The following is a 27,500-nucleotide window of genomic DNA, read 5'->3' on the forward strand; positions in this document are numbered from 1 at the left end:
GTTTATGTATATGTATATGTATATGTATATGTATATATATATATATATATATATATATATATATATATATATATATATATATATATATATATGAGAGAGAGAGAGAGAGAGAGAGAGAGAGAGAGAGAGAGAGAGAGCGTAGCAGCAAAATACAGTATTGTGACCTGATAAAATAACACCCATTTAGCGTCTCTTTTAACTCAAAAACTGTTATCTTTGCTTAAATCGTGTACCATGCAATATTTCATCGCAGGCAATAAACGCCTTGTTTATTAAAATAAAAACATGAACAAAGTGTAATATTGAAGTCGACCAGAGGAAATCTGAAATGGTATAGTTTGTGATGAAGTAAGTTAGTTCAATTTCAGTAAGGGTACAGTATAGTTTGATGAAAGAACGTTCTGGACAATAACTAATTCAGAATTTTCCCCATAGATATTAAAAGAAATATTATGGGTGCATTAAATGATAAATAAATAAGGAAAAGCATATTCGTTGAATTGATTAATAATATCTGTAAACATATGTAGAAAATTAATCTAAAAATTTCTTTTAGGAAATGCCATTGCGAAAATGAGTGATATCAGATACTTGTCTGAAGCATTAGATCTCATTTCGCAATGGCCTGTAAGATGACAGCCGTTGAAAATAAAACTTCTTTCAATCACCATGCCACTCATTTACGCGATTTAAATTGCAGCCATTATATGATGAAATAAAAGAGCGAGTTGAAAGAAAACATTTAAAAAAGAACACAATGTCTTACAAAGCAGTTTGACCTTGGTGTGGGCTACAAGGGGCGTCCTAATGGCGGGGTTGGAGACCTCGCAAGAGACCTTGATGCCATTATCTGAAGCCACGACGTCTGTAATGGCTCTCGCCCTCGTGACTCTGCCGTCTATAACGACCTTCGTCAGGAGCTTCGTGTGACCTTTGTATATGCTGTGAAAACAAATAATACTGGCGCTTGTTATTAATGTTTCTATACGCTTAAAAAAATTCACCATTTATCTAACTAGGAAATCCATTGAAAATAGTGCCTGGTTTAATTTAGTATTTAATTTTTGGCACATTTTTAATTTTAGTGTAGATGCCATTACTATGAAGTATATTGGAGCAAAAGGTTAGTTCTTTCTTTATCCCACGTGATATGCTGCTACTATTGTAAGACCTTACAATTAAGGCAAAATTTTTTATCAATTTACACTTTAACGTGTAATATATATACAGTAAGTGCACTTCTTTGAATAAATATGCCAGCAATAAAAGAATTGCAAGCTATGTGACTGACGAAACCTACTTTTGCATTAGTACAATAATCTATACCTTTCATACATAAGTTTACATGAAATTCTGCAATTTCAAAACTATAATGACTCCACATTAATTTTTTTGGCAAAGATAAACATCGAAATACATAGTTTTATCTGCTAGATTATGGAAATATTCCACAAAACCACCATTTATCCAGTTAATGTTGTCTTCTAGACCATAGAAATAATCAGTAGAACCACAAATTCATTAAGTTAACAATGGCCAAAATTCCCAACAAGAAAAAAGTCAGTTTTGATTAAGTACCCACGTGATACCCGGGTGTGGGTTTCCTCCTTCGCTCGTGCAGATTATTGCCATCCTTCCTCCTGCCACCACCTCGCCCGCGCCCTCCACTTTGATGAACGGACGCCCCGGCGGTTCTGTGACGTCATAAATAAGAGAGTTTGTTGATTTTGTTGCCAAGTGATCACCATATCTATTATCTATGGTCCGTCACTATATTGTGACCGAACATAATAAGTAACAAGTAAAAGTATACCTTAGTTTAACCAGACCACTGAGCTGATTAACAGCTCTCCTAGGGCTGGTCCGAAGGATTAGACTTATTTTACGTGGCTAAGAACCAATTGGTTACCTAGTAACGGGACCTACAGTTTATTGTGGAATCCGAACTACATTATAGCGAGAAATGAATTTCTATCACCAGAGATAAATTCCTCTAATTCTTCATTGGCCGGCTGAAGACTCGAACTCGGGTCTAGCAGAGTGCTAGCCGAGAACTCTACCGACTCGTCCTACGAGGAACTAGTAACAAGCAATCAAGTTTTCTATACAACCGTTGCAGCATATAATCAAGGCTACCGAAATAGATTTATCTTTCGGTGGTCTCGGTATAATGCTGTATGAGCCGCGGCCCATGAAACTTTAACCACGGCCGGTGGTGGCATAGCCTATATCGTTGCCAAAAGCACGATCACGGCTAACTTTAACCTTAAATAAAATAAAATCTACTGAGGCTAGAGGGCTGCAATTTGGTATGTTTGATGATTGGAGGGTGGATGATTAACATACCAATTTGCAGCCCTCTAGCCTCAGTAGTTTTTAAGGTCTGCGGGCTGACAGAAAAAGTGCAGACAGAAAAAAGTGCGGACGGACAGACAAAGCCGGCGCAATAGTTTTCTCCTACAGAAGATTAAAATTCCACAGTTATGTATATGCGCAAGGCACTATCCGTCAACATACAAAAAAATATTAAAAATGGGCGCTTTCTACCTGGTCATGTGCATAACTGTGGATTACTACTTATCATATTTATTACTAAATCTAAATTATCTGCCTGTTTTTGAATACGCTTTCGACTTGCAGCCATTTAATCCGGATAGTTGAAGAAATACTCCATTGCAGGTGGGGTTCGAACTCTACTCATTAGAAGACCCATGTCAAAGGTATCGAACTGAGTCTCCTTTATAATCTATGGGAGGTATTTTTTTGTAACTTGTCTCATGGGCCATGTACTGTTTTTATACTTTATTTCGTTTAGCTGAACACAATTCGGAACCATGAATTGTAGTTTCTTTCCATTCTACAATATGAGCACCATATTTTACAACAAGTTTACATTTTAAGACACGACATTATGAAATTCATGAAATATCTGATATATTCCATTTATGATAGAACTTTCTCATTAAAAAAAAATAGATATTTTGCGAGAAATAGGGATACCTAAATTATTATGACACTTGACCAATTTTGTTTGGAAAATGTATTACCTCCCAGTCCACAATATCCACCTGATTCTTTCATATTCCTTCTTTACGCTTAAGAAAAGAGAAGCATTAAACATACTAGAAAGGTTTCATAGATCGAGAATGTAATATCCTGATATCGTGGAATTTTACTCAAGTTTTTTTATGGAATAACAGGAATTTTATTGAAATTTTTCCTGTCAACAATTTAAAGTACCATTTTGATATCTTCGTATTAATAACAAATATAACAGCATTTGAAAACTGAGGCAAGATTACAGTTCCCATTAAAAAACATTACGTTAATAAATACATTTTCATTTGCTCTTTACCAAAATATATGATGAAATGATAACCCGTGATACATGTAAATGCAATGCAATCAAATTAAATTGATTTAATTAAAGACAGCACGATCTGACATGGTGAAGCAATCGCCTAACTTGATTAATGGTGATCCACATGGAGTTTAGTTTGCATTCTTTCACAGGGTCAAAACAAAGTTCATTTAAGTAAGAATATTAAGAAATTCCATAGAGAACTTTTTTGTATGAGCATCATTAATTTATTGAGAAGATTCTCTCTTCCTCTCTTCCTCTCTCTCTCTCTCACAAAAACACATCCTCACACACACACATATATATATATATATATATATATATATATATATATATATATATATATATATATATATATATATATATATATATGTGTGTGTGTGTGTGTGTGTGAGTATGTGATAATTATATAATTATATATATATATATATATATATATATATATATATATATATATATATATATATATATATATATATATATATATATATATATATATATATATATATATATATATATATATATATATATATATATATATATATATATATATATATATATATATATATATATATATATATATATATATATATATATATATATATATATATATATATATATATATATATATATATATATATATATATATATAAACGAGCACCAAAGTATACGACAAAAAGACAACAATACAACACTCTGAGCGTGACCTTTCGTCGTTTCATGAATTTATCGAGGCAAATATTTCGTGTGAAGGAGGTGGAAAAAACTGAAAACGTTTTCCACCTCTTTTGTCTTTTTCCCTAAACGTAAAAAGAGAAGTGTACGGTGACACTTAGCAACTACACAAACATTATTATTTACAAAAATACTTTTCCATTCTTTTACGGTCGATGATAATAATAATAATAATAATAATAATAATAATAATAATAATAATAATAATAATATTTATTATTATTATTATTATTATTATTATTATTATTATTATTATTATTATTATTATTATTACAATAACAAATTTGTGATTACAGTGAATACAATGTCAACTACGCTAATAACAGCAACTGCACAAAACAGCAACAATGACGCTGACACCATTGAAATATTTAAAAATTAAATGCATATAAAGATATAAAGACAACATATACGCCACATTATGTCTCTTGCGGAAGTAATGTGTCGGTGATAGTCTTAATCCCCTCAAAATACAAAACAATTCTATTTATGTAGCTGAGTATTCAATTCAAAGATACCTAAAATATGAAATATCAGTGTAAGGTAAACACGTTCATAAATTATTTTTTTTTTTTATAAAAAGTTCTGGAGAACTTCTGCTAATATTTATAATGTAGAAGGGAACTGGCTAGTATTTGATACAGACGTATTGAACAGATAATTCACGAGCTAAATATACAAGTGATGTGATACGGTTCATGATATACTCTACTTAGTTTAACGAGGCAGATATAAGAGAACAGATGTTTCAGTGGGATTCCTCCATACAACATCGCTCTTAACAAATACCATATCAGCAACGCAATAACACTCCCCATTAACACTAATCGCACCCAAACGACCTAATCTGTGTAACAATAGCATCTGATTATTAATACTCACTAATTATACTAATGACATGAGATTCGCTGACCATCCTGTCGCTGGCAGAGTTGTGAGCTGTGCAGTCCACGGTGATCTCGCTGAGTGCTAATGACCTATCCAGATAATACTTCAGGTCAGACGAGGTCACCCAGCCTCCGTCGTCGGTTTCACTGATCAGTGACGCTACAGTCGCGACCTGCATTCCTGTGACGGGTTACAGGGAATATTCCATTTTTTGTCCTCTTTAACGTGGAACATAACAAATGCATCTGAATTGCCAATGGTATTGCTTTGAATGAAATTGATAATAATGATAATAATTCCCTTGATTCCTAATTTTTTATTTCTTTTGATCTGCTCTTAGAATATATAGTTCAATTTCATTAGAAGAATCTTTGAATTATTAATTCAAATCGATGCAACAGATGTAGTGGTAAATAATCAAAGTAAGCAAAGGTTAACTGTATCAAGAGAGTAATAGAACTCCTACACCATTCCCAGTAATCCCCTTTTCTCATACTAAAGCCTTTAAATATTTGCACAGCACGTTTAGATCAGTGTTAAGCTTAAGGCTATAATAAAAAAAGAACACACATATACACATAAAACTGGTGCTTACTATGGACTAACCAAGTGATAACATTCGAGGGGTTAGCTTTAGATGTCATCTCTTCCATTCTCTTAATGTTTGAATGTTTACATGTCCATTTCAACCGTTATATTTATATTCTATAACCAAAACACTCCCACCAGGCATCGCCACAAAAAAAAAATAAATAAATAAATAGATAAAATTAGAGGAGAAAAAGGTCTGTGCTTACCACTGTCACCTTTGTCATCGCCCAAAGTCTTAAATATTTGAATGGCAAGCCAGTTTGTAAGTTTGTTTGTAATCGGCAGTAGGAATGCAAGAAGCTAGAACTGGTACTCACCATGGACTAACCAGTTGATGGCTGCCGATGGATTTGATTTCGACGTGACGCAGGTAAGAGTGAACTCCTCTCCTGCCGTGGCAACAGAAGGGCCCGTGACGAAAACTCGCTTTGGACTGTCTAAGGGAGAGAGGACTGTCGTGAGCCACAATGAAATTATTCAAGAAATACTAACTTGCTTTTCTTAAATTGGTTCAACTGCCGTGGCAAAGAATGGCTGGGATATTAGAGTAATTTTGCAATTGCAAGTCACTTATATATATTGCGTTGCTTTTCCTTTTCTTGTTTAAGATTTTCTGTTAGCTAAAAGTTGGAGGTTATTGCCTGCAAAGCATTCATCTTAACCAAAGAATTACTCGACATATTGATACACTTTCCTTTTACACAGTTATATTATAAGAATTATCATTGTTGGGTTTAATTGTGTTTTCTTGTTACTTCAAGTTCATCAAGGAAACAATACTTCAACGTCGGTTTTACTTCTCCATGACTTTGGGAACAGTTGCAAATATCAATGACGCTTCGGTAATCACAAAAGTAAATTACAAATACTGAGTATGTGCGCAGGTCGTGGTCAAACTTGATGGAAAGAAAACATTCTCAGCAACCAGATCAAAGCATATTTAAAGAAAACGATAATTTCTTATAGCTAGTTATTGACATCCGCAATTGTTATTAAAAATATTTTAAAAAGGCAACAACTGCACAAAGAATACAAGAGGTTGAATTTTGTGACTGACACTCAGTGAGGAATAGAGTAAAAGAAATGAGCAACAGATCACTTGCACCAAATTCGAACGAATTTGGATGCTTGAAACATTAGAGTTCGGTGAAGCCCTCCAGAAGTTTATAATTAGTTGAAAGCACTCTGGGCTGGGCTAGAGGTAAATTGCTGTGAAGTTAAAATTCAAGTTGCAAATATTATATTTTTCTTGGAAATGAATCACAAGCTTAATGAAAATTATTGAATTAATATTTCCATGAGATATAATGTAATACCTATAGGGCTTATGAAATACCTAAGTTATCCTCGTGACTTCATATGCTATAGGAAAAATATCTCTCTCTCTGAAATAAAACTCAATTTGGGCAGATGACAAAACAATTTAATTTCAGTTAACGACTGAAAATAAGGCCAATACAGGCATGCAAGCATTTACCGTCAAATATCCTAAAACAAGCCGTAACCGCTGCAATTGCTTCCTATCATTTCCATAATGATAACAGAAACTGTATTTTTTGTTCTTTTTCATTTTACAGTATTTAAGGGTCATAACTACTTATAATCTCGTATGAATGTTCACGGCATATTTTCCTATCCTTAGTTCTTATGAATTACCTTCCTTATCACCCTCCATGTTCAATTTTTGGGAGCACGAAAGCAATATGTCACATTAATGACTTTCCCATTTCTGTATCGTAGTTCTTTGGCTAGTGTTCGACAGCGAAATTCAGATAATAAAAGTTATAGTCCTAGACTCATTTGATGAAAAGGATTAAAAACGAAGAATTCTTTTTCGGCAGTGGCGACTATCTTATCAACCATTAAAAAAAACAGGTACCGGGTATCTAAATATCGAAGAGAAAAAAAGGATTTATTGGATAGGCAGTTTTGTATATTATTGTACGTAAACGCTAATAGAAAAGACGCATGACGAACGATGAGTACTTCCAAAATAGAAATGATATTGAAACAGCAAATATTGATCAAACATAGTTTAAGAAAAGTATGATCCTCTTCAGAGTAAGTTTAGATAAAACAAGAAAATTACTTAAGTGAGCGAAACTGCTGTAAAGCCAAGTGAATAGAGAACTTACAGTTTAATAATTAAATGAGAGAGAGAGAGAGAGAGAGAGAGAGAGAGAGAGAGAGAGATAAATGCAATTTAAAATCTTGAACATCCATAGAAATAAATGCTTACAATGGACGGTGAAAGTGACGTTATCCGAAAGAGGGTGATTTAAAATGTCGTTCTTCGTCACCCGGCACTCAAAAGTGGCCCTGTCATCCTCAGCCTTCACCTGCAGCGCCAGGCTTGATTTCACGAAATCGTTCTCCTTCGTGGCCTTGGTGTAAGTGGTGTTCGGATGGTTCAACAGCTTCCCGTTTTTGTACCAAGCCAACCGCGGTCTCGGATTGCCACCCTGGCACTTGCAGGTCAAGGTGATGTCTTGGCCTTCCTTTAAAATCTCCCCGGTCTTGTATCCTGAGACCACTGGAGACTCTGGTAGGTCTGTGGAAAAAAAGTAAGGAAAAAACACTTATTCCAGAGATCACTGGAGGGTCTGGTAGGTCTATGATAAAAATAAGAAAAACACTAATTCCAGAGACCCCTGGAGGCTCTGGTAGGTCTGTGAAAAAAATAAGAAAAATCACTAATTCTTGAGATCACTGGAGGTTTTGGTAGGTCTGTGGAAAAAAAATAAGAAAAAAATATTAATTCTTGAGACCACTGGAGTCTCTGGTAAGTCTGTGGAAAAAAATAAGAAAAAATTACTAATTCCTGAAACCATTAAGGGCTCTGGTAAGTCTGTGAAAAAAAATTACTAATTTCTGAGACCACTGGAGGTTCTGGTAAGTCTGTGGAAAAAAAAATAAGAAAAAAATACTAATTCCTGAGACCACAGGAGGCTCAGGTAGCTCTGTGGGAAAAAAAATAAGAAAAAAATACGAATTCTTGAGACCACTGGAGGCTCTGGTAGGTATGTGGAAAAAATAAGAAAAAAATACCAATTCTTGAGACCACTGGAGGCTCTGGTAGGTCTGTGAAAAAAAAAGAAAAAAATACTAATTCTTGAGACCACTGCAGGTTCTGGTAGGTATGTGGAAAAAATAAGAAAAAATGCCAATTCTTGAGAACACTGGAGGCTCTGGTAGGTATGTGGAAAAAGTAAGAAAAAATACCAATTCTTGAGACCACTGGAGTCACTGGTAAGTCTGTGGAAAAAATAAGAAAAAATTACTAATTCCTGAAACCATTGGAGGCCATGGTAAGTCTGTGGAAAAAAAAATTACTAATTCCTGAGACCACTGGAGGTTCTGGTAAGTCTGTGGAAAAAAATAAGAAAAAAATGCTAATTCCTGAGACCACAGGAGGCTCAGCTAGGTCTGTGGGAAAAACATAAGAAAAAAATACTAATTCTTGAGACCACTGGAGGCTCTGGTAGGTATGTGGAAAAAATAAGAAAAAAATACCAATTCCTGAGACCACTGGAGGCTCTGGTAGGTCCGTGAAAAAAAAAGAAAAAATACTAATTCTTGAGACCACTGCAGGTTCTGGTAGGTATGTGGAAAAAATAAGAAAAAATACCAATTCTTGAGACCACTGGAGGCTCTGGTAGGTATGTGGAAAAAAGAGGAAAAAATACCAATTCTTGAGACCACTGGAGGCTCTGGTAGGTATGTAGGAAAAAATAAGGAAAAATACTAATTCTTGAGACCACTGGATGTTCTGGAAGGTCTGTGGAAAAAATAAGAAAAAATTACTAATTCTTGAGACCACTGGAGATTCTAGTAGGTCTGTGGAAAAAAATAAGAAAAAATACTAGTTCCTGAGACCACTGGAGGTTCTGGTAGGTCTGTGGAAAAAATAAGAAAAAACACTAGTTCCTGAGGCCACTGGGGGCTCTGGTAGGTCTGTGGAAAAAAATAAGAAAAAATACTAGTTCCTGAGACCACTGGAGGCTCTGGTAGGTCTGTGGAAAAAATTAGAAAAAAATACTAATTCCTGAGACAACTAGAGGATCTGGTAGGTCTGTGGAAAAATAAGAAAAAATACTAATTCCTGAGACCACTGGAGGCTCTGGTAGGTCTGTGGAAAAAATAGAAAAAATGTTAATTATTGAGACCACTGGAGGTTCTGGTAGGTCTGTGGAAAAAATAAGAAAAAAATACTAATTCTTGAGACCACTGGAGGCTCTGGTAGGTCTGTGGAAAAAATAAGAAAAAATACTAATTTCTGAGACCACTGGAGGCACTGGTAGGTCTGTGGAAAAAATAAGAAAAAATACTAATTCCTGAGACCACTAGAAGCTCTGGTAGGTCTGTGGAAAAAAATAAGAAAAAATACTGATTCCTGAGACACTGGAGGCTCTGGTAGGTCTGCGGAAAAAAAATAAAAAAATACTAGTTCCTAAGACCACTTGAGGCTCTGATAGGTCTGTGGAAAAAATAAGAAAAAAATACTAATCTTGAGACTGCTGTAGGTATGTGGAAAAAATAAGAAAAAAATACTAATTCTTGAGACCACTGGAGGCTCTGGTAGGTCTGTGGAAAAAATTAGAAAAAAATACTAATTCCTGAGACAACTAGAGGATCTGGTAGGTCTGTGGAAAAAATAAGAAAAAATACTAATTCCTGAGACCACTGGAGGCTCTGGTAGGTCTGTGGAAAAAATAGAAAAAAATTTAATTATTGAGACCACTGGAGGTTCTGGTAGGTCTGTGGAAAAAATAAGAAAAAAATACTAATTCTTGAGACCACTGGAGGCTCTGGTAGGTCTGTGGAAAAAATGAGAAAAAATACTAATTTCTGAGGCCACTGGAGGCTCTGGTAGGTCTGTGGAAAAAATAAGAAAAAATACTAATTCCTGAGACCACTAGAAGCTCTGGTATGTCTGTGGAAAAAAATAAGAAAAAATACTGATTCCTGAGACACTGGAGGCTCTGGTAGGTCTGCGAAAAAAAAATAATAAAAAAAATACTAGTTCCTGAGACCACTTGAGGCTCTGATAGGTCTGTGGAAAAAATAAGAAAAAAATACTAATCTTGAGACTGCTGGAGGCTCTGGTAGGTCTGTGGAAAAAATAAGAAAAAAATACTAATTCTTGAGACCACTGGAGGCTCTGGTAGGTCTGTGAAAAAAAATAGGAAAAAAAATATCAATTCTTGAGGCCACTGGAGGCTCTGGTTGGTATGCGGAAAAAATAATAAAAAAACGCAAACTCCTGAGACCACTGGAGGCTCTGGTAGGTATGTGGAAAAAAATAAGAAAAAATACTAATTCTTGAGACCACTGGAAGCTCTGGTAGATTTGTGGGAAAAAAATACTAATTCCGGAGACACTTGAGGCTCTGGTAGGTTTGTGGAAAAAGTAAGAAAAAATACTAACTCTTGAGACCACTGGAGGATCTGGTATGTATGTAGGTAAATATAAGAAAAAAATACTAATTCCTAAGACCACAGGAGGCTCTGGTAGGTATGTGGAAAAAATATGAAAAAAATACTAACGTCTGAGACCACAGGAGGCTCTGGAAGGTATGTGTAAAAACAAGAAAAAATACTAACTCCTGAGACCACTGGAGGCTCTGGTAGGTCTGTGAAAAAAATAATAAAATATACTAATTCCTGAGACCACTGGAGGGTCTGGTAGTTATGTGGAAAAAAATATTAAAAAAATACTAATTCCTGAGACCACAGGAGGCTCTGGTAGGTATGTGGAAAAAATAAGAGGAAATACTAACTTCCGAGACCACTGTAGGCTATGATAGGTTTGTGGGAAAAAATAAAAAAATATACTAATTCCTGAGACCACTGGAGGCTCTGGTGGGTCTGTGGAAGAAATAAGAAAAAAAATGCTAACCCCTGAGACAACTGGGGGCCCTGTAGGTATGTGGAAAGAAAATAGGAAAAAAATATTAATTCCTGAGACCACTGGAGTCTCTGGTAGGCCTCTGGAAAAAAAATAAGAAAAACTTTAATTCTGGTCAGCAGGGATTGTGCTAAGAGGCAGATTACTATACCCTACGTGAAGCGAGAGAGAGCACTTACTTCGTTATTAGACAGATAAAAACTTCGGTGGAGAAGAGTTAGAAATTCCGAAATTGGGGAAAGAGAGAGGAAACTTCTTTTATGCCTAAGTAAAGAAGAAACTTTCTCTGGAAAAGAAAACAAAATTCGAAGTTTTCTCTCCGTTAACTGGTACGTGTTCTGCAGTTGAATAAGGGGGAAACTCGTATCCAGTCACACAAGCAGGCATGAAAATAACAACTACTTGTGTAGGTGCAAACGCTAATGGGACAGGGTAATCTAGTTCCTTTATATAGCTCAGGACCGGTTAAAAAATGAAAAGGTTAGCAGGGAAATGAATGATGTTAAGCGCCATTAGATGCAGCGAACATTCCCGTGAAATGTGAAAGGGGGTTCTTTGACTTTTGTGTCAAAGGGATATCGTTAGCTCTTAGCGTTCTTCCTGATACGATCTTTTACTTTCTCCCTTGTCACCTAAGTCTACAAAAGCCGTTCCTTAGGTGAGGGTCATATCCTGAGGCATTACGCAAGAAAGCACGTATTAAGGGATGGTACAAAAATTAAATATTGCCGGGTAAATTATTAATAAAACGTAATGTTTGTGGAGTTAAATAAATAAAAAAGGCATAACCCGGTTAATCAGAAAAATGTAATTATTTTAAAGGTAAACTAATATAAATTAACTATGGAAAATGTAAAAAAAAGCAGATTAAAGAATGGTAAAAAGCAAAGTATAGTCCAGTAAAATACAAGAAAAAACGTAATGTTTATGAAAATAAAATAAAACAACCTGTATCACTCACGTAAAAATTGACAAAAACACACAGATTAAAGGATGGTATAAAAGTAAAATACAGCAAATTAAAATGTCAGAAAAACGTAATATATGTAAAGTCCTAAAGAAAATCAATACTTACGTAAAACCGACAGAGTGACAGAGGCTACCAGGGAAGTGGGGGAATTCATGAGGGAGGGATGCAGCGCCCGGCAGGAGAACTGTTGGCCGTCATCTTCCGGCTTCGGGGTCAAGGTCAGTCGACTTCGCACATTCCACCTTTTGAACTGCGTCGACGGCTCCGCTCTCTCTGTGTGCATGTCTAGAGGGGGAAAATAGTTGAGAAAGTTTACCATAGGTAAATGTATATATTAGTAAACACACTCGCATATATTCAAACACCACACACACACATATACTATATATATATATATATATATATATATATATATATATATATATATATATATATATATATATATATATATATGTGTGTGTGTGTGTGTGTGTGTGTGTGTGTGTGTGTGTTAGCTGACCAACCCGGCACTGCCTGGAAAAATTCTGAATAACAACCTACGGGTAGGCCCGTTAAAACTCTGAATAACAGTCTACGGGTAGTGGGAGGGAACAGGGAGGGGGAGGAAAGAGGGGAGAAGGAGGGGGAAAGGTGAAAGAAGTTAGAAGGTAGAGGAGGAGAGAATGGGGAAGGGGAAATTTTGGGAAGTGGAAGGGGAACGTGGAGGGGAGGGAAGGAGGATGGGAGGGTGAATGATAAGGGGAGGGAAGGAGGATGGGAGGGTGAATGGTAGGGGGAGAGGAGGAGGATGGGAGGGCGTATGGTAGGGGAGGGAAGGGGGAGGGGCGAGGGAGAAGGAAGGGCCAGGGGTGGGGAGGGGAGGAGTGAGGGAAAATGAAGGGAAGAGGGGATGGGAAGGGAAAATGAAGGGAAGGGGTGGATGGGGAGGGAAAATGAAGGGAAGGGGGATGGGGAGGGGAGGGGAGATAGAGGGGAGAGGAAGTTACGTTCTCCTATGAAACGAAGAATGTATTATTCCTCACATTATTATGCATACTGTATTAACAGAAAATTATTGCTTGGAAAATCATTTTTATATTAGACATAAAAATGTCTTAATTTCGATAATAATACTATAATAATAATAGTGACAAATATACCATAGCAGCTGTTGCCGTCTCAGGTTAAAAAAACGGAGTTTTGAGAGAGAGAGAGAGAGAGAGAGAGAGAGAGAGAGAGAGAGAGAGAGAGAGAGAGGAAGCTTAAATGTCGTGAGTTCGAATCTTGTAATTGGGCCCCACAATTCCTAGCACCGGCCCTGATAGAAATTGTCGACATATGGTGAATTTTTAGGGGATTAAGACTTAGATATGATGATGGTGATACCTGAAAGTACTTAAGAATTTGTATTTTATTGGCAAGTATAATTAAGATACGTTCGGCTTAAGACGAACACTGAAAAAAATGCGGTGATTCCGTCACAAGTAATTTTTTAATGAGGGGTAGTTTTGTCACAGAAGTTTTTAGTCTGATATAATTGCGCGGATGGTAATGAATTAGTTCTGATCTCTAAAGTTATGCCCATAACTACATTTTTTTTTTTCATGGACTAAATACTTAGATATGGTGATGGTAATACTACATGGTACTTAAGAATTTGTATTTTATTGGCAGGGTATGATTAAAAAACGTTTGGTTTTAGATAAACACTGAAAAAAATGTGGTAATTTCGACCGGAGTAGTTTTTTAATAAGGGGGTAAGCCTGTGACAGAAACATCTGGTCTGTTAGTACTTTTTTCCGTGGCACGAATTGTAAGGTCTGACTGGTGTGGTGGTAGAAGTTATATTTTGAATTACATTGCTTTATGACTGAATGAAAGTAATTCCAATATAGTCAAATACATCTGTTTAATTTTCTGGATGTGCTAAACTGATGCTGGTTTGCAGTGGGGGGAGGAGTTTAATGAAATCATACGTCTGACAGCGCCCGGAATAAACGGTGGAAAATGAGAATTAACCCAGAGAGTTGAAGGGAAAAGTGACGTAAAAAATAAAATTTCATTTATTTTGTCTGTGTTTGCATGTCTGTCACGGTTTAAGTTATAAACCTTTCTGGGGTGACATAGAAGCGTGTGCAAAATTTTGTCTGGGTCTGTCAAGCGGTTCGGATTTCTGTAGTGGACAAACAAACATACAAACATTCACATATATATATATATATATATATATATATATATATATATATATATATATGTATATATCTATATATATATATATATATATATATATATATATATATATATATACAGTATATATATATATATATATATATATATATATATATATATATATATATATATATATATATATATATATATATGTATATATATATATATATATATATATATATATATATATATATATATATATATATATATATACACACATATGTATATATACACACACACACATATATATATATATATATATATATATATATATATATATATATATATATATATATATATATCTATATATATACACATATATATATGGATATATATATATATATATATATATATATATATATATATATATATATATATATATATATACAATGAAATGGAAGCGCAATAGGTGAGTTATTGAATACCTGGCTTAACTGCTTGCTACATGAAAAGAAACACGCTTACGAAAGGTCGGTGCTGAATATATTCCCTAGAAATCTTCAAAGATTTTAGTTCAAGGTCTCCTACATTTTAAGTCTGTTACATTGAATTTCAAAATCTTTTCACTTGGAGATGGAATCCTTGGTGTGTTGTTAGAATACCAAGAATTATTTACACTCAAAGCATTGAAGGAAAATCCCAGAACTACAATAAAAGGGGGTAAAGATACGAGTATAAAGGCTACATGTGGTTTCCTGAGGGATTTCACGCAAATACAAAGATATTGCTTTTAAATTTTACTGATAAAAAGATAAATATGACCAAAGATGTATAGTTATTCTATTCAGGATAAATAATATCACTGAGTGAAAATGTTAATTAAAATAGAGTAATTTACATCAGTTCAAATATACTAGATATATTAATACAGACTTTACGTTTGCATGAAAGAACACATTGAAAGTATGCATATTTTATGTTCTATGTCCTTTTGTATTTAAAAGTCAATATGTGCCCGTGTGCTGATGTGTGTATCTGTGTATGTGTATGGTAAAGAGAGAGAGAGAGAGAGAGAGAGAGAGAGAGAGAGAGAGAGAGAGAGAGAGAGGCGAGTTTAGAAACATCTTGTGAGCCGCAGAGCACCGTAAAACTGTCACGAGATTATCACAACCGGAAGTATAGCACGTGAACTGACTTACTAAACAGATCACTAAATTATCTTTTCATAAATTACTCGGGAGGAGTTTCTACGTAAACCTAAAAGATTCTAACCAAAACTCCTCCTGCGCGAGGCTGACGCGTTCACTTACTATGCCGTATCGTTCCCCCGTGAGCATTGTAATGTAAAAATCCTTCCTTGTATGTGCATCGCACCAAGAAAAAACAACAAAAGATAACCGCCTTAATGACCTCTCCTGCAGAGCTTTTTACGGAGAGGGTGAAGGGGTCCGCAATAAAGAGCCCAGATGTATAATCTTTGTCATTCTGAAGCCAGGTGCAGGATACAGAGCGGCGGCAAATAGCCGGTTCATAAAAGTTTGTCTCCCTGTGTAAATACAGGCTAAAGTTTTTTCATTCTTGCGACGCTCCCTCCGAGGTACTTACTGTTTACGTTATGTTCCAAGTTGCGAGGGTATTAGAGCTCCGTGTCATTCTTTCTCGGGTCTGGAAATTACATGGGACCAGGCGCAAGCAACATACTTGCGTAAGCAAACTCAAACGCACTTACATACATACATACATACACACAGACACACACACACACACACACCCATATATATAAATATTTATAAATATACATATCTATATCTATATATATATATATATATATATATATATATATATATATATATATATATATATATATATATATACACATACATACATATATATATATATATATATATATATATATATATATATATATATATATACACATATACTATATATATATATATATATATATATATATATATATATATATATATATATATATATATATATATATATACATATATATATATATATATATATATATATATGTATATATATATATATATATATATATATATATATATATATATATATATATATATATATATGCTAGTAGGGATGATCCTCCATTATAATGGTATGTTCCTCTTTAATTCAGTAAATAAAAGATGAATCTACAGAAATATTTCTGTTTTGCAGTCACACGCACACACACTCACATCATACACTTAAACAAATATACGTACACACACATATATATGTGTGTGTGTATGTGTTCAAGTGTATGATGTGAGTGTGTGTGTGTGTGTGACTGCAAAATTCTAAAATAATCCCCCAGATTCTTCTTTGTCTTCTGAAGTAAGGATGGACATCACTCGTAGCAAACACTTCTCAATTCATCTCAGCTTTGCATGGACTCTAGCACTTCCTAGACGCCAAGACTCTCCATTTTTACACATCTTCACCACCAAATAACTACCACTATTTCTTTAAGTACTCACTTTGGTCGAGCATAATGCCGTTCCTGTACCAAGCGACGCTGGGAGCCGGTCTAGCCTCTTTCACGAGGCACTGAATTCGAAGCTGCTTGCCGGCCACTGCCACCACTGGCTCGCCATCTATCCCTCCCAAGATGCTTATGCTGGAGGGGGAGACTGTGATGAGAGTAGATATTAGTCAAGGAGCTGCCTAAGTAATGGCCGAAATAGTGATGAATATTAATCAGGGAGTAAGCAGTACTAAAATAATCTCATACACTCTACTGGTCTTCCTGATGATGCGTGATATTAAAATCAGTATGCTTACATAAAGGTAGTTACTGATAGGTATCCAACAAATTTAGCACTAAAGCAACAAAATATGGTCGTATGTAAATAGATCGACCCAAGCAAAATTTTCTTTATAAAAATCTGTCAACAAAAACATAATGTCACTGAATTCTCTTATACAAGGGCAAGAAAATTTTGCCCATACCGCTGTCTAGCGTATCCAGCCTCACGCCGGCAGAGGAATTATATAACCGAGAGGTGTTTAGCAGCCCAGTAAGCGACTTACTTGGGGTTATGTAAAGGTCAAAGAAGTATAACGATGTTGCATATAAAAAGGCAAAATAGTTCCCAGAAAGCAGGAGAGTTCGGAGAATAATATCAATAAGATTAGCAATAATTTGTTAGAAAACAAAGAAAGTGAAGAAAAATATATAGATATTTTTAAAGATAAGAAAAAAGGAAACGCAAATATATCAATGTGTTGAAAAGAGGTGATAAATTTGATGTGTCCTGGATTCTTCGTGCGTATCACGTGGCTATTTTTTCAGAAGTAACAACGACAGCTGTCAGCCGAAGTATGAGTACTACCTCAATACCTATTTACCCCTAACAGTCTCCACTAATCCTTCAGTTTAACACCCGAATAACCACGTAAAACTATATCGCTGATCGTCTGATCAGAAAAGTAAATCACCTGGGTTCTGGTCGCTATCTGAGAACTACGCAAAACCATATCGCTGATCGTCTGATCAGAAAAGTAAATCACCTGGGTTCTGGTCGCTATGTGTGGGTGTATGCGTGTGTGTGTGTGTGTGTGTGTGTGTGTGTGTCTAACCACCAAAAGACGCCATGCACCTAACGTCAATAAACTCCAGTAATGCCCATGGGGCTATGATTGGGGGTAGGGGCTATCAGCCCCCTTCCATTGAACCAGCTGGGCAATTCGGAAGAGTAACGCTCTCTGGAAATACCCTGAATGTTAGCAAACGGTGATAAGAAAAAAAATATATAAGTATATATATATACATATATATATATTATACATATATATGTATATATATAAATTCATATATATATATATATATATATATATATATATATATATATATATATATATATGTATGTATATATATATGTGTGTGTGTGTGTGTGTCTATATGTATATGTATATGTATGAGTGTCTGCATCTGTATGCTGGCATGCGCATGTGCCACCGGAAAAAATACGAGTTTCATATTGAGAAAAGCATGTTATTGGAAAAACCAAAATAATTTTTTGTCTGTTGAAAAACAAGATGTAGGGACTCTCTTTACAAAAAAACAAAAATGAAATTGAAAAATAAAGCCCCACACTCCATACGTTTACCAAATGGTACCCAGCGTCTGGAAGGAAACAATCAGCGATCACTATTGTAGTATGTGAGGTACTGGATCAATGTGGAATGCTGTCGTAGTGATAAAATATACAGTTACCGTAAAAAGAAACTGCCCGGCTACTCATAAAAGGAAGCATATATAACAAACACCATTGTTATACCCGACTTATTCATTACCCGTTCCCACTCCTTCTCTCTCTCTCTCTCTCTCTCTCTCTCTCTCTCTCTCTCTCTCTCTCTCTCTCTCTGCCCCATTCTCTCTTTCTCTCTCTCCTTCTCTTCTTTTTTTTTTCTCTCTTAAGGCTTCCATGTTTACAGATCGTTTCAAGCTTTGTTTTGACAGCAGACTCTGAAGTTAAACTGATGGGAACACACACACGAATATATATATATATATATATATATATATATATATATATATATATATATATATATATATATATATATATATATATATATATATGTGTGTGTGTGTGTGTGTGTGTGTGTGTGTGTGTGTGTGTGTATTATATATACACAAGTATATATATGTATGTGTATATGTATAAACATATATATCATACATGCATACATACATACACACATTGTGTGTGTATATATATATATTTCTCAAGAAAGAAAGACTCGGAGAACGATGGAGAGAGATGGGCGAATGCCACATAAAAGGCAGAATTAGTACAGTACAAAGCACTTTATGCACTTTCCCTGCATTAGCGCTTTTTCTACAATATGCAACCTGAAGCTATGCCACAGAATATGAGAGTACTTGGTGCGATACTTCTCTCGTTTTAGCACATTTTAAAGCTTGTCCACGCACACGCCAAAACAGAAACGCAATAATACATACGCATGTACACATTATGTATTAATACATACACACACACACACACACACACACACACACATATATATATATATATATATATATATATATATATATATATATATATATATATATATATATATATATATATATATGTATGCATGTACATACATATATTATATACAAATACACACATATATATATATGTATGTATATATATATATATATATATATATATATATATATATATATATATATATATATATATATATATATATATATATATATATATATATATATATATATATATATATATATATATATATATATATATAGATAGAGAGAGAGAGAGAGAGAGAGAGAGAGAGAGAGAGAGAGAGAGAGAGAGTAGTATACTGTATAAGCATGTATGTATGTATATTCACACACACTCATGTTACAAAAATACTCACACACATCTATATATATTTATAGAGGCTATATTATATAAGCATGTATGTGTGTATATTCACACACACTCACATACACAAACACACACAGATATATATATATATATATATATATATATATATATATATATATATATATATATATATATATATATATATATGTGTGTGTGTGTGTGTGTGTGTGTGTGTGTGTGTGTGTGTGTGTGTGTATGACAGACATAAAGTATGAAAAATGTTGAAGATACAAGATATAAAATATATATTCACTGAGAGCGGTGAAAGTTTTTTTTTCAATGAGGAGAAGCGTTTTTTGGAATATTTACACGTTGGAGTGATTGCTCTATTGTATACACGGGATTGGGGTCTCTAGAACTTTTCAGTAACTTTATAAAAGGAGAAGTTCGAGACGAGACAGTAGATGTCGTTGCAAAGTTGTAGGATAAGAATGTCGGTCGTGGATGAATTACGAAATAGTTGATGTTTGTTGGCGATTCAACAATGATTGGGAATAAGGAAGAGATTCGACAGAAACTAGTGATGGTTTGCAATTATGTGTCAATGAGAAATTTAAAGTAGATAGGAGAATGAATGAAGTTATGAAGGTAGATGGGTATTAAGATGAGGAAAGAGCTTGAACACAGGTGCACAAAGAGAACTTATAAATTACACTGAAATGAGTTTAGGCTTATGGGTAAATTAAAACCAGAAAGATGAATAGTTAAGAAAGGAAAGGACTTAATTCACTATAGTATTCGAGGGTAAATGTACAGGATGAAGATGGTGTGGGAGAAGAGATGTGTCACATAATAGATGAAGCAATGAAGCAAGGAAGGTGTATACAAAAGATTTGGAAGAGAATCAAAGTATCTAGGGAATATAAAGTTAGAATGTATGTAGGGATTGTTGTGCCAACTCTCCTTTACTGAAGTGAAATGTGAAAACTGGGTGAAAATATAATAGAATAAAATTTGATGACACTGCTGAGTTAAAGTATTCACGTTGTAGTTTAAGTGTCGTCAGAATAATACGAAAGGTGGACATTCAGAAATATCAGGAAGTGATAAAAAGTAGGCTGACTGATTAACTGATCGACTGATTGAATCGAAATGGTGTAGCTGTGTGGAATGAGTGAAGCACGGGAGGTATGTGAAAAACGTACAATTTGGTAATGTTGATGGAAGGATGAGAGGAAAATGTAGGATGTACTGTATAGATAGATTCCTACACAAAAAGCGAGTTTGTTAAAAAAGAATTTGAATGGTATGTAATTTCGTGGAACTTTTCTGCATCGGAGTTTCATCCACGATTGTCTAGCAAAAGTTTAATTGTGATAAAGAATATTATCTTTTCATTGTTTGTGGAGCAACACTATCAGACAAAGCTTCATGAGATATATATATATATATATATATATATATATATATATATATATATATATATATATATATATATATATATATATATATATATATATTATACACACACATACATATATATGTGTGTGTGTGTATATATATATATATATATATATATATATATGTATATATATATATATATATATATATATATATACATATACATATATATATATATAATATTTATATATTATATATATATATGTGTGTGTGTGTGTGTGTGTGTGCTGTATGCATGAGTTTGTGTGCCAGGCGTCAGTATAAATATAAGTCTGCACAGATAAATGAATGTGAAAATTTTTAAATGTAATTAACTGTTAAAATTTATTACACAGTTTCAAAGGCAATAAAACCTTCACGCTTTGTACAGATTCATGACTCCATTGATCATCGAGCTGTTAGAAAAAGCAGATTCGTTTTCAACAAAGGTCTTCCTGGATCCCAGCAAATCCTAAAAACGCTTTTATCTAGTTCTGTATTTCTGTACCTCTGCATCAAGGATAATCTCATAATCCCGACAGTAATTCCGCAGAGAGGATTCCAAACATTTAAAAATGTCACTGAGTAGGAGTAAGATAATGTTCTGTACAGAGTTTACACATATACATAATCCGGTCTAGGGATTTTTCATCTTATTACCGGATATTACGATTCACTTTTGAAATGAAATGAATAAATAAACCAAATCAGACGTAACACCATCTTTTCTTGATAACTCGCCCATGAAAGTGACGTTAAGCAAATCAGACATTACACCTTCTTTTCATGATAATTCACCCATGACAGTGACAGTAAGCAAATGAAATATTACACCTTCTTTTTCATGATAACTCACCCATGACAGTGGTGTTAAAATAAATCAGACAATTCACCTTTTTCATGACAGTTTACTGACCATGACAGTGACGTTAAAGCAAATCAGACATTACACCTTCTTTTCTTGATAACTCGCCCATGAAAGTGACGTTAAGCAAATCAGACATTACACCTTCTTTTCATGATAATTCACCCATGACAGTGACAGTAAGCAAATGAAATATTACACCTTCTTTTCATGATAACTCACCCATGACAGTGGTGTTAAGTAAATCAGACAATTCACCTTTTCATGACAGTTTACTGACCATGACAGTGACGTTAAAGCAAATCAGACATTACACCTTCTTTTCGTGGTAACTCACCCATGACAGCGACGTTAAGCAAATCAGACATTACACCTTCTTTTCATAGTAACTCACCCATGACAGCGACGTTAAGCAAATCAGACATTACACCTTCTTTTCATGGTAACTCACCCATGACAGCAACGTTAAGCAAATCAGACATTACACCTTTTCATGGTAACCCATCCATGACAGCAACGGCAAATCAGACATTACACCTTCTTTTCATAGTAACTCACCCATGACAGCGACGTTAAGCAAATCAGACATTACACCTTCTTTTCATAGTAACTCACCCATGACAGTGACGTTAAGCAAATCAGACATTACACCTTCTTTTCATAGTAACTCACCCATGACAGCAACGTTAAGAAATCAGACATTACACCTTTTCATGGTAACCCATCCATGACAGCAACAGCAAATCAGACATTACACCTTCTTTCGTGGTAACCCACCCTTCGGACAGCAACGGCAAATCAGACATTACACCTTCTTTTTCGTGGTAACTCACCCATGACAGTGACGTTAAGCAAATCAGACATTACACCTTCTTTTCATAGTAACTCACCCATGACAGCAACGTTAAGCAAATCAGACATTACACCTTTTCATGGTAACCCATCCATGACAGCAACGGCAAATCAGACATTACACCTTCTTTTCATAGTAACTCACCCATGACAGTGACGTTAAGCAAATCAGACATTACACCTTCTTTTCATAGTAACTCACCCATGACAGCGACGTTAAGCAAATCAGACATTACACCTTTTCATGGTAACCCATCCATGACAGCAACGGCAAATCAGACATTACACCTTCTTTTCATAGTAACTCACCCATGACAGCAACGTTAAGCAAATCAGACATTACACCTTTTCATGGTAACCCATCCATGACAGCAACCCAAATCAGACATTACACCTTCTTTTCATAGTAACTCACCCATGACAGTGACGTTAAGCAAATCAGACATTACACCTTCTTTTCATAGTAACTCACCCATGACAGCGACGTTAAGCAAATCAGACATTACACCTTTTCGCGGTAACCCATCCATGACAGCAACGGCAAATCAGACATTACACCTTCTTTTCATAGTAACTCACCCATGACAGTGACGTTAAGCAAATCAGACATTACACCTTCTTTTCATAGTAACTCACCCATGACAGTGACGTTAAGCAAATCAGACATTACACCTTCTTTTCATAGTAACTCACCCATGACAGCGACGTTAAGCAAATCAGACATTACACCTTCTTTTCATAGTAACTCACCCATGACAGCGACGTTAAGCAAATCAGACATTACACCTTCTTTTCATAGTAACTCACCCATGACAGTGACGTTAAGCAAATCAGACATTACACCTTTTCATGGTAACCCATCCATGACAGCAACGGCAAATCAGACATTACACCTTCTTTTCATGGTAACCCACCCATGACAGCAACGGCAAATCAGACATTACACCTTCTTTTCATAGTAACTCACCCATGACAGTGACGTTAAGCAAATCAGACATTACACCTTCTTTTCATAGTAACTCACCCATGACAGCAACGTTAAGCAAATCAGACATTACACCTTTTCATGGTAACCCATCCATGACAGCAACGGCAAATCAGACATTACACCTTCTTTTCATAGTAACTCACCCATGACAGCGACGTTAAGCAAATCAGACATTACACCTTCTTTTCATAGTAACTCACCCATGACAGTGACGTTAAGCAAATCAGACATTACACCTTTTCATGGTAACCCATCCATGACAGCAACGGCAAATCAGACATTACACCTTCTTTTTCATAGTAACTCACCCATGACAGCGACGTTAAGCAAATCAGACATTACACCTTCTTTTCATAGTAACTCACCCATGACAGCAACGTTAAGCAAATCAGACATTACACCTTTTCATGGTAACCCATCCATGACAGCAACGGCAAATCAGACATTACACCTTCTTTTCGTGGTAACCCACCCATGACAGCAACGGCAAATCAGACATTACACCTTCTTTTCGTGGTAACCCACCCATGACAGCAACGGCAAATCAGACATTACACCTTCTTTCGTGGTAACCCACCCATGACAGCAACGGCAAATCAGACATTACACCTTCTTTTCGTGGTAACCCACCCGCGACAGCAACGGCAAATCAGACATTACACCTTCTTTTCATGGTAACCCACCCATGACAGCAACGGCAAATCAGACATTACACCTTCTTTTCGTGGTAACCCACCCATGACAGCAACGGCAAATCAGACATTACACCTTCTTTTCGTGGTAACTCACCCATGACAGTGACGTTAAGCAAATCAGACATTACACCTTCTTTTCATAGTAACTCACCCATGACAGCAACGTTAAGCAAATCAGACATTACACCTTTTCATGGTAACCCATCCATGACAGCAACGGCAAATCAGACATTACACCTTCTTTTCGTGGTAACTCACCCATGACAGTGACGTTAAGCAAACCAGACATTACACCTTTTCAAGATAGCTTACCCATAACAGTGACGTTAAGCAAATCAGACATTACACCTTTTCAAGATAGCTTACCCATAACAGTGACGTTAAGCAAATCAGACATTACACCTTTTCAAGATAGCTTACCCATAACAGCGACGTTAAGCAAATCAGACATTACACCTTCTTTTCATGATAACTCACCCATGACAGTGACATTAGCAGAAGCCCAAAGGGCACTTGTTTTGGCAGTCGGGCCAACTTGGCACTGGTACTCCCCGTCATCCTCCAGAGTGATCCCGTGAATTACCAGGTGATGTTCACCCTTGTCTGAGTCCCCTGAGTACGAGTAACGAGGGTAGCCTGGTACGTCACGCTCAAAACCTGAAAGAGAGAAGGAATAATTATATAGACTGATAGACCTACACATAAATATTTAAAAGAATTGTGCCACAAAACAGGGATTTATAGAACCTAGGCAGCTTTCTCATCATGGGAAAATCAAGCATGAAGATTTGCTTTTCAGCCACGAAGGTTCTCTGAAATTTACATATGAATTGTTAAGGTACAACAATAGGATATTTTCGAAGACGATACCTTTTCGAATAATTGTATAGATTAAAGGACCTGCACATAAATATTTTAAAGAACTATGCTACGAAACAGGGATTTATAGAACTTAGGCAGCCATCTCACCAAGGACAATCAAGCACGAAGACTTGCTTTTCAGCTACGAAGGAATTCATATTGACGCATGAACAGTTATGATGGACTCAATGAGGTATTTTCGAAGACAATGCTATCTTTTCGAAGAGCGTCTAGCAAAATACAGATGAATATGAGCTCAAGAATATTAGATTACACATGCTTATCCTCACTCGTCAGTAGCTGTGTCGGAGGAAAATACATACTTCTACCACTAGAGTGGTTGAGCTGAAGGTTTAATTACTTTCTCCTTCAGTGTTAAAGGGATGGTGCCACTCAGTGGCGTATATGCTGGGGTTCCTGAAAGAAAATGAAAATAAAAACTGTTTAGATGTAGTGGTTGAAAAGTAATTAAAGTTTGTCGGATGAGGAGAACACCAGCAAATTCCGATATAATTTCAAGACAGAAAAGGGTGTTTGAATCTAGATCGTCTCAAGTGGAGCGTATCTTTGCGCAAGAAGTCTGCTTATAGAATATAGTGAGAGATTCTCAGAGAGGCACTTGGATGTCTGAGAAAAAAGAAATGATCAGGAGAGGAAGAGGATAAGTCTCGTTGCTCTGAGGTAAAATCACCATTAGTACTCAGACATTCGTGAAATGGATGTCAAAAAAGAAACGTGTCTGAAGTGAAACAGAGGAACTAAACCTAGTGGAGTCTGTACTCGCAGATTGCCTGAAAATTGTTAGCTCCCCTTTGCGTCAAGCCCTTGGACTTAAATTCCTATTACGAAAAACAAGAAACACAGGTGGTTCATACAATGTCCGAGAGCAGAGGAAGAGACGTGGGGAAATGTGGAGTACTGTTTAATGAAGAAGGATGAAGAGATGCTATGAAGGGAGAAAATTACCACGCAAGGTTTTACTGGCAGTCGTAAAAAGTCCTAATTCTTGTATCGCACTGAAAGTCTGGCCAACCTGTATCTTTTTATTTTATTTATTTTTTTTTTTTGAACATGAGCTGAACGTTATTCTGTTATTTCAAGTTTCTGTAGTTTGGTCCCTGATCTGGACAAAGTTTGGTAAGAAATTCATTGGTGGCAGTAACTTTACCGGAAGTTAATAATAATAATAATAATAATAATATTTTTTTATTTATATAAAAATTTTCTTTTGATTAAAAAATACCCGGGGCATGTACCCTCGGGCTGAGCCTACTCATCCAATAATAATAATAATAATAATAATAATAATAATAATAATAATAATAATAATAATAATAATAATAATAATAATAACTGTTATATGATTGGTAATGATGGCAATATCGCCGGTGGAATTATGTTAATTCCACACAAGAGCAATGACGACAGAATACTCGTTTCCCCCATCCCCCCCTCCACCCCTCTCTCTCTCTCTCTCTCTCTCTCTCTCTCTCTCTCTCTCTCTCTCTCTCTCTCTCTTCCCGGCTCTGCTCTGGTCTGCCTGTCTATCTGTTTGCCTCCTCCCATGTATATATGAATAAGGAATTGCCGAGTAATGCCAGAGCCATATGGCCCTCTACTCTTTAAGGAGGAGCTTTGCTGCCGCTGCCCGCTCCTCTCTTGAGGTTACTTTGCATCTTATTTCGCTTCTGTAAAGATATTGCTTCCACACCATTGCTTGCCTATTTTGTGAGTGTATGTAGTCATTAAATTCATTATTTCGTTGAATTATTATTCTCTCTCTCTCTCTCTCTCTCTCTCTCTCTCTCTCTCTCTCTCTCTCTCTCTCTCTCTCTC

General features: G+C 35.4%; 1 protein-coding gene across 2 annotated transcripts in view; it reads right to left on the reverse strand.

Moving 5' to 3' along the window:
* LOC136851599 (nephrin-like) overlaps window positions 1-27,500 on the reverse strand; it is a 125,138-nt gene that overhangs the window by 19,663 nt on the left and 77,975 nt on the right. Inside the window, exons 4-11 of one of the 2 annotated variants that reach the window (XM_067125922.1) lie at window positions 25,281-25,460; window positions 17,096-17,248; window positions 12,558-12,737; window positions 7,815-8,126; window positions 5,893-6,012; window positions 4,979-5,164; window positions 1,583-1,694; window positions 767-942 (exon numbers count right to left, since the gene is read on the reverse strand). In XM_067125922.1, the coding sequence (XP_066982023.1) occupies window positions 767-942; window positions 1,583-1,694; window positions 4,979-5,164; window positions 5,893-6,012; window positions 7,815-8,126; window positions 12,558-12,737; window positions 17,096-17,248; window positions 25,281-25,460 (1,419 nt within the window). Of the gene's footprint in view, window positions 1-766; window positions 943-1,582; window positions 1,695-4,978; window positions 5,165-5,892; window positions 6,013-7,814; window positions 8,127-12,557; window positions 12,738-17,095; window positions 17,249-25,280; window positions 25,461-27,500 lie in introns of those variants that run through there. The other variant, XM_067125923.1, reaches the window with a different exon arrangement.

This window comes from Macrobrachium rosenbergii, chromosome 23 (assembly GCF_040412425.1).
Source record: "Macrobrachium rosenbergii isolate ZJJX-2024 chromosome 23, ASM4041242v1, whole genome shotgun sequence".
Lineage (NCBI taxonomy): Eukaryota > Metazoa > Arthropoda > Malacostraca > Decapoda > Palaemonidae > Macrobrachium > Macrobrachium rosenbergii.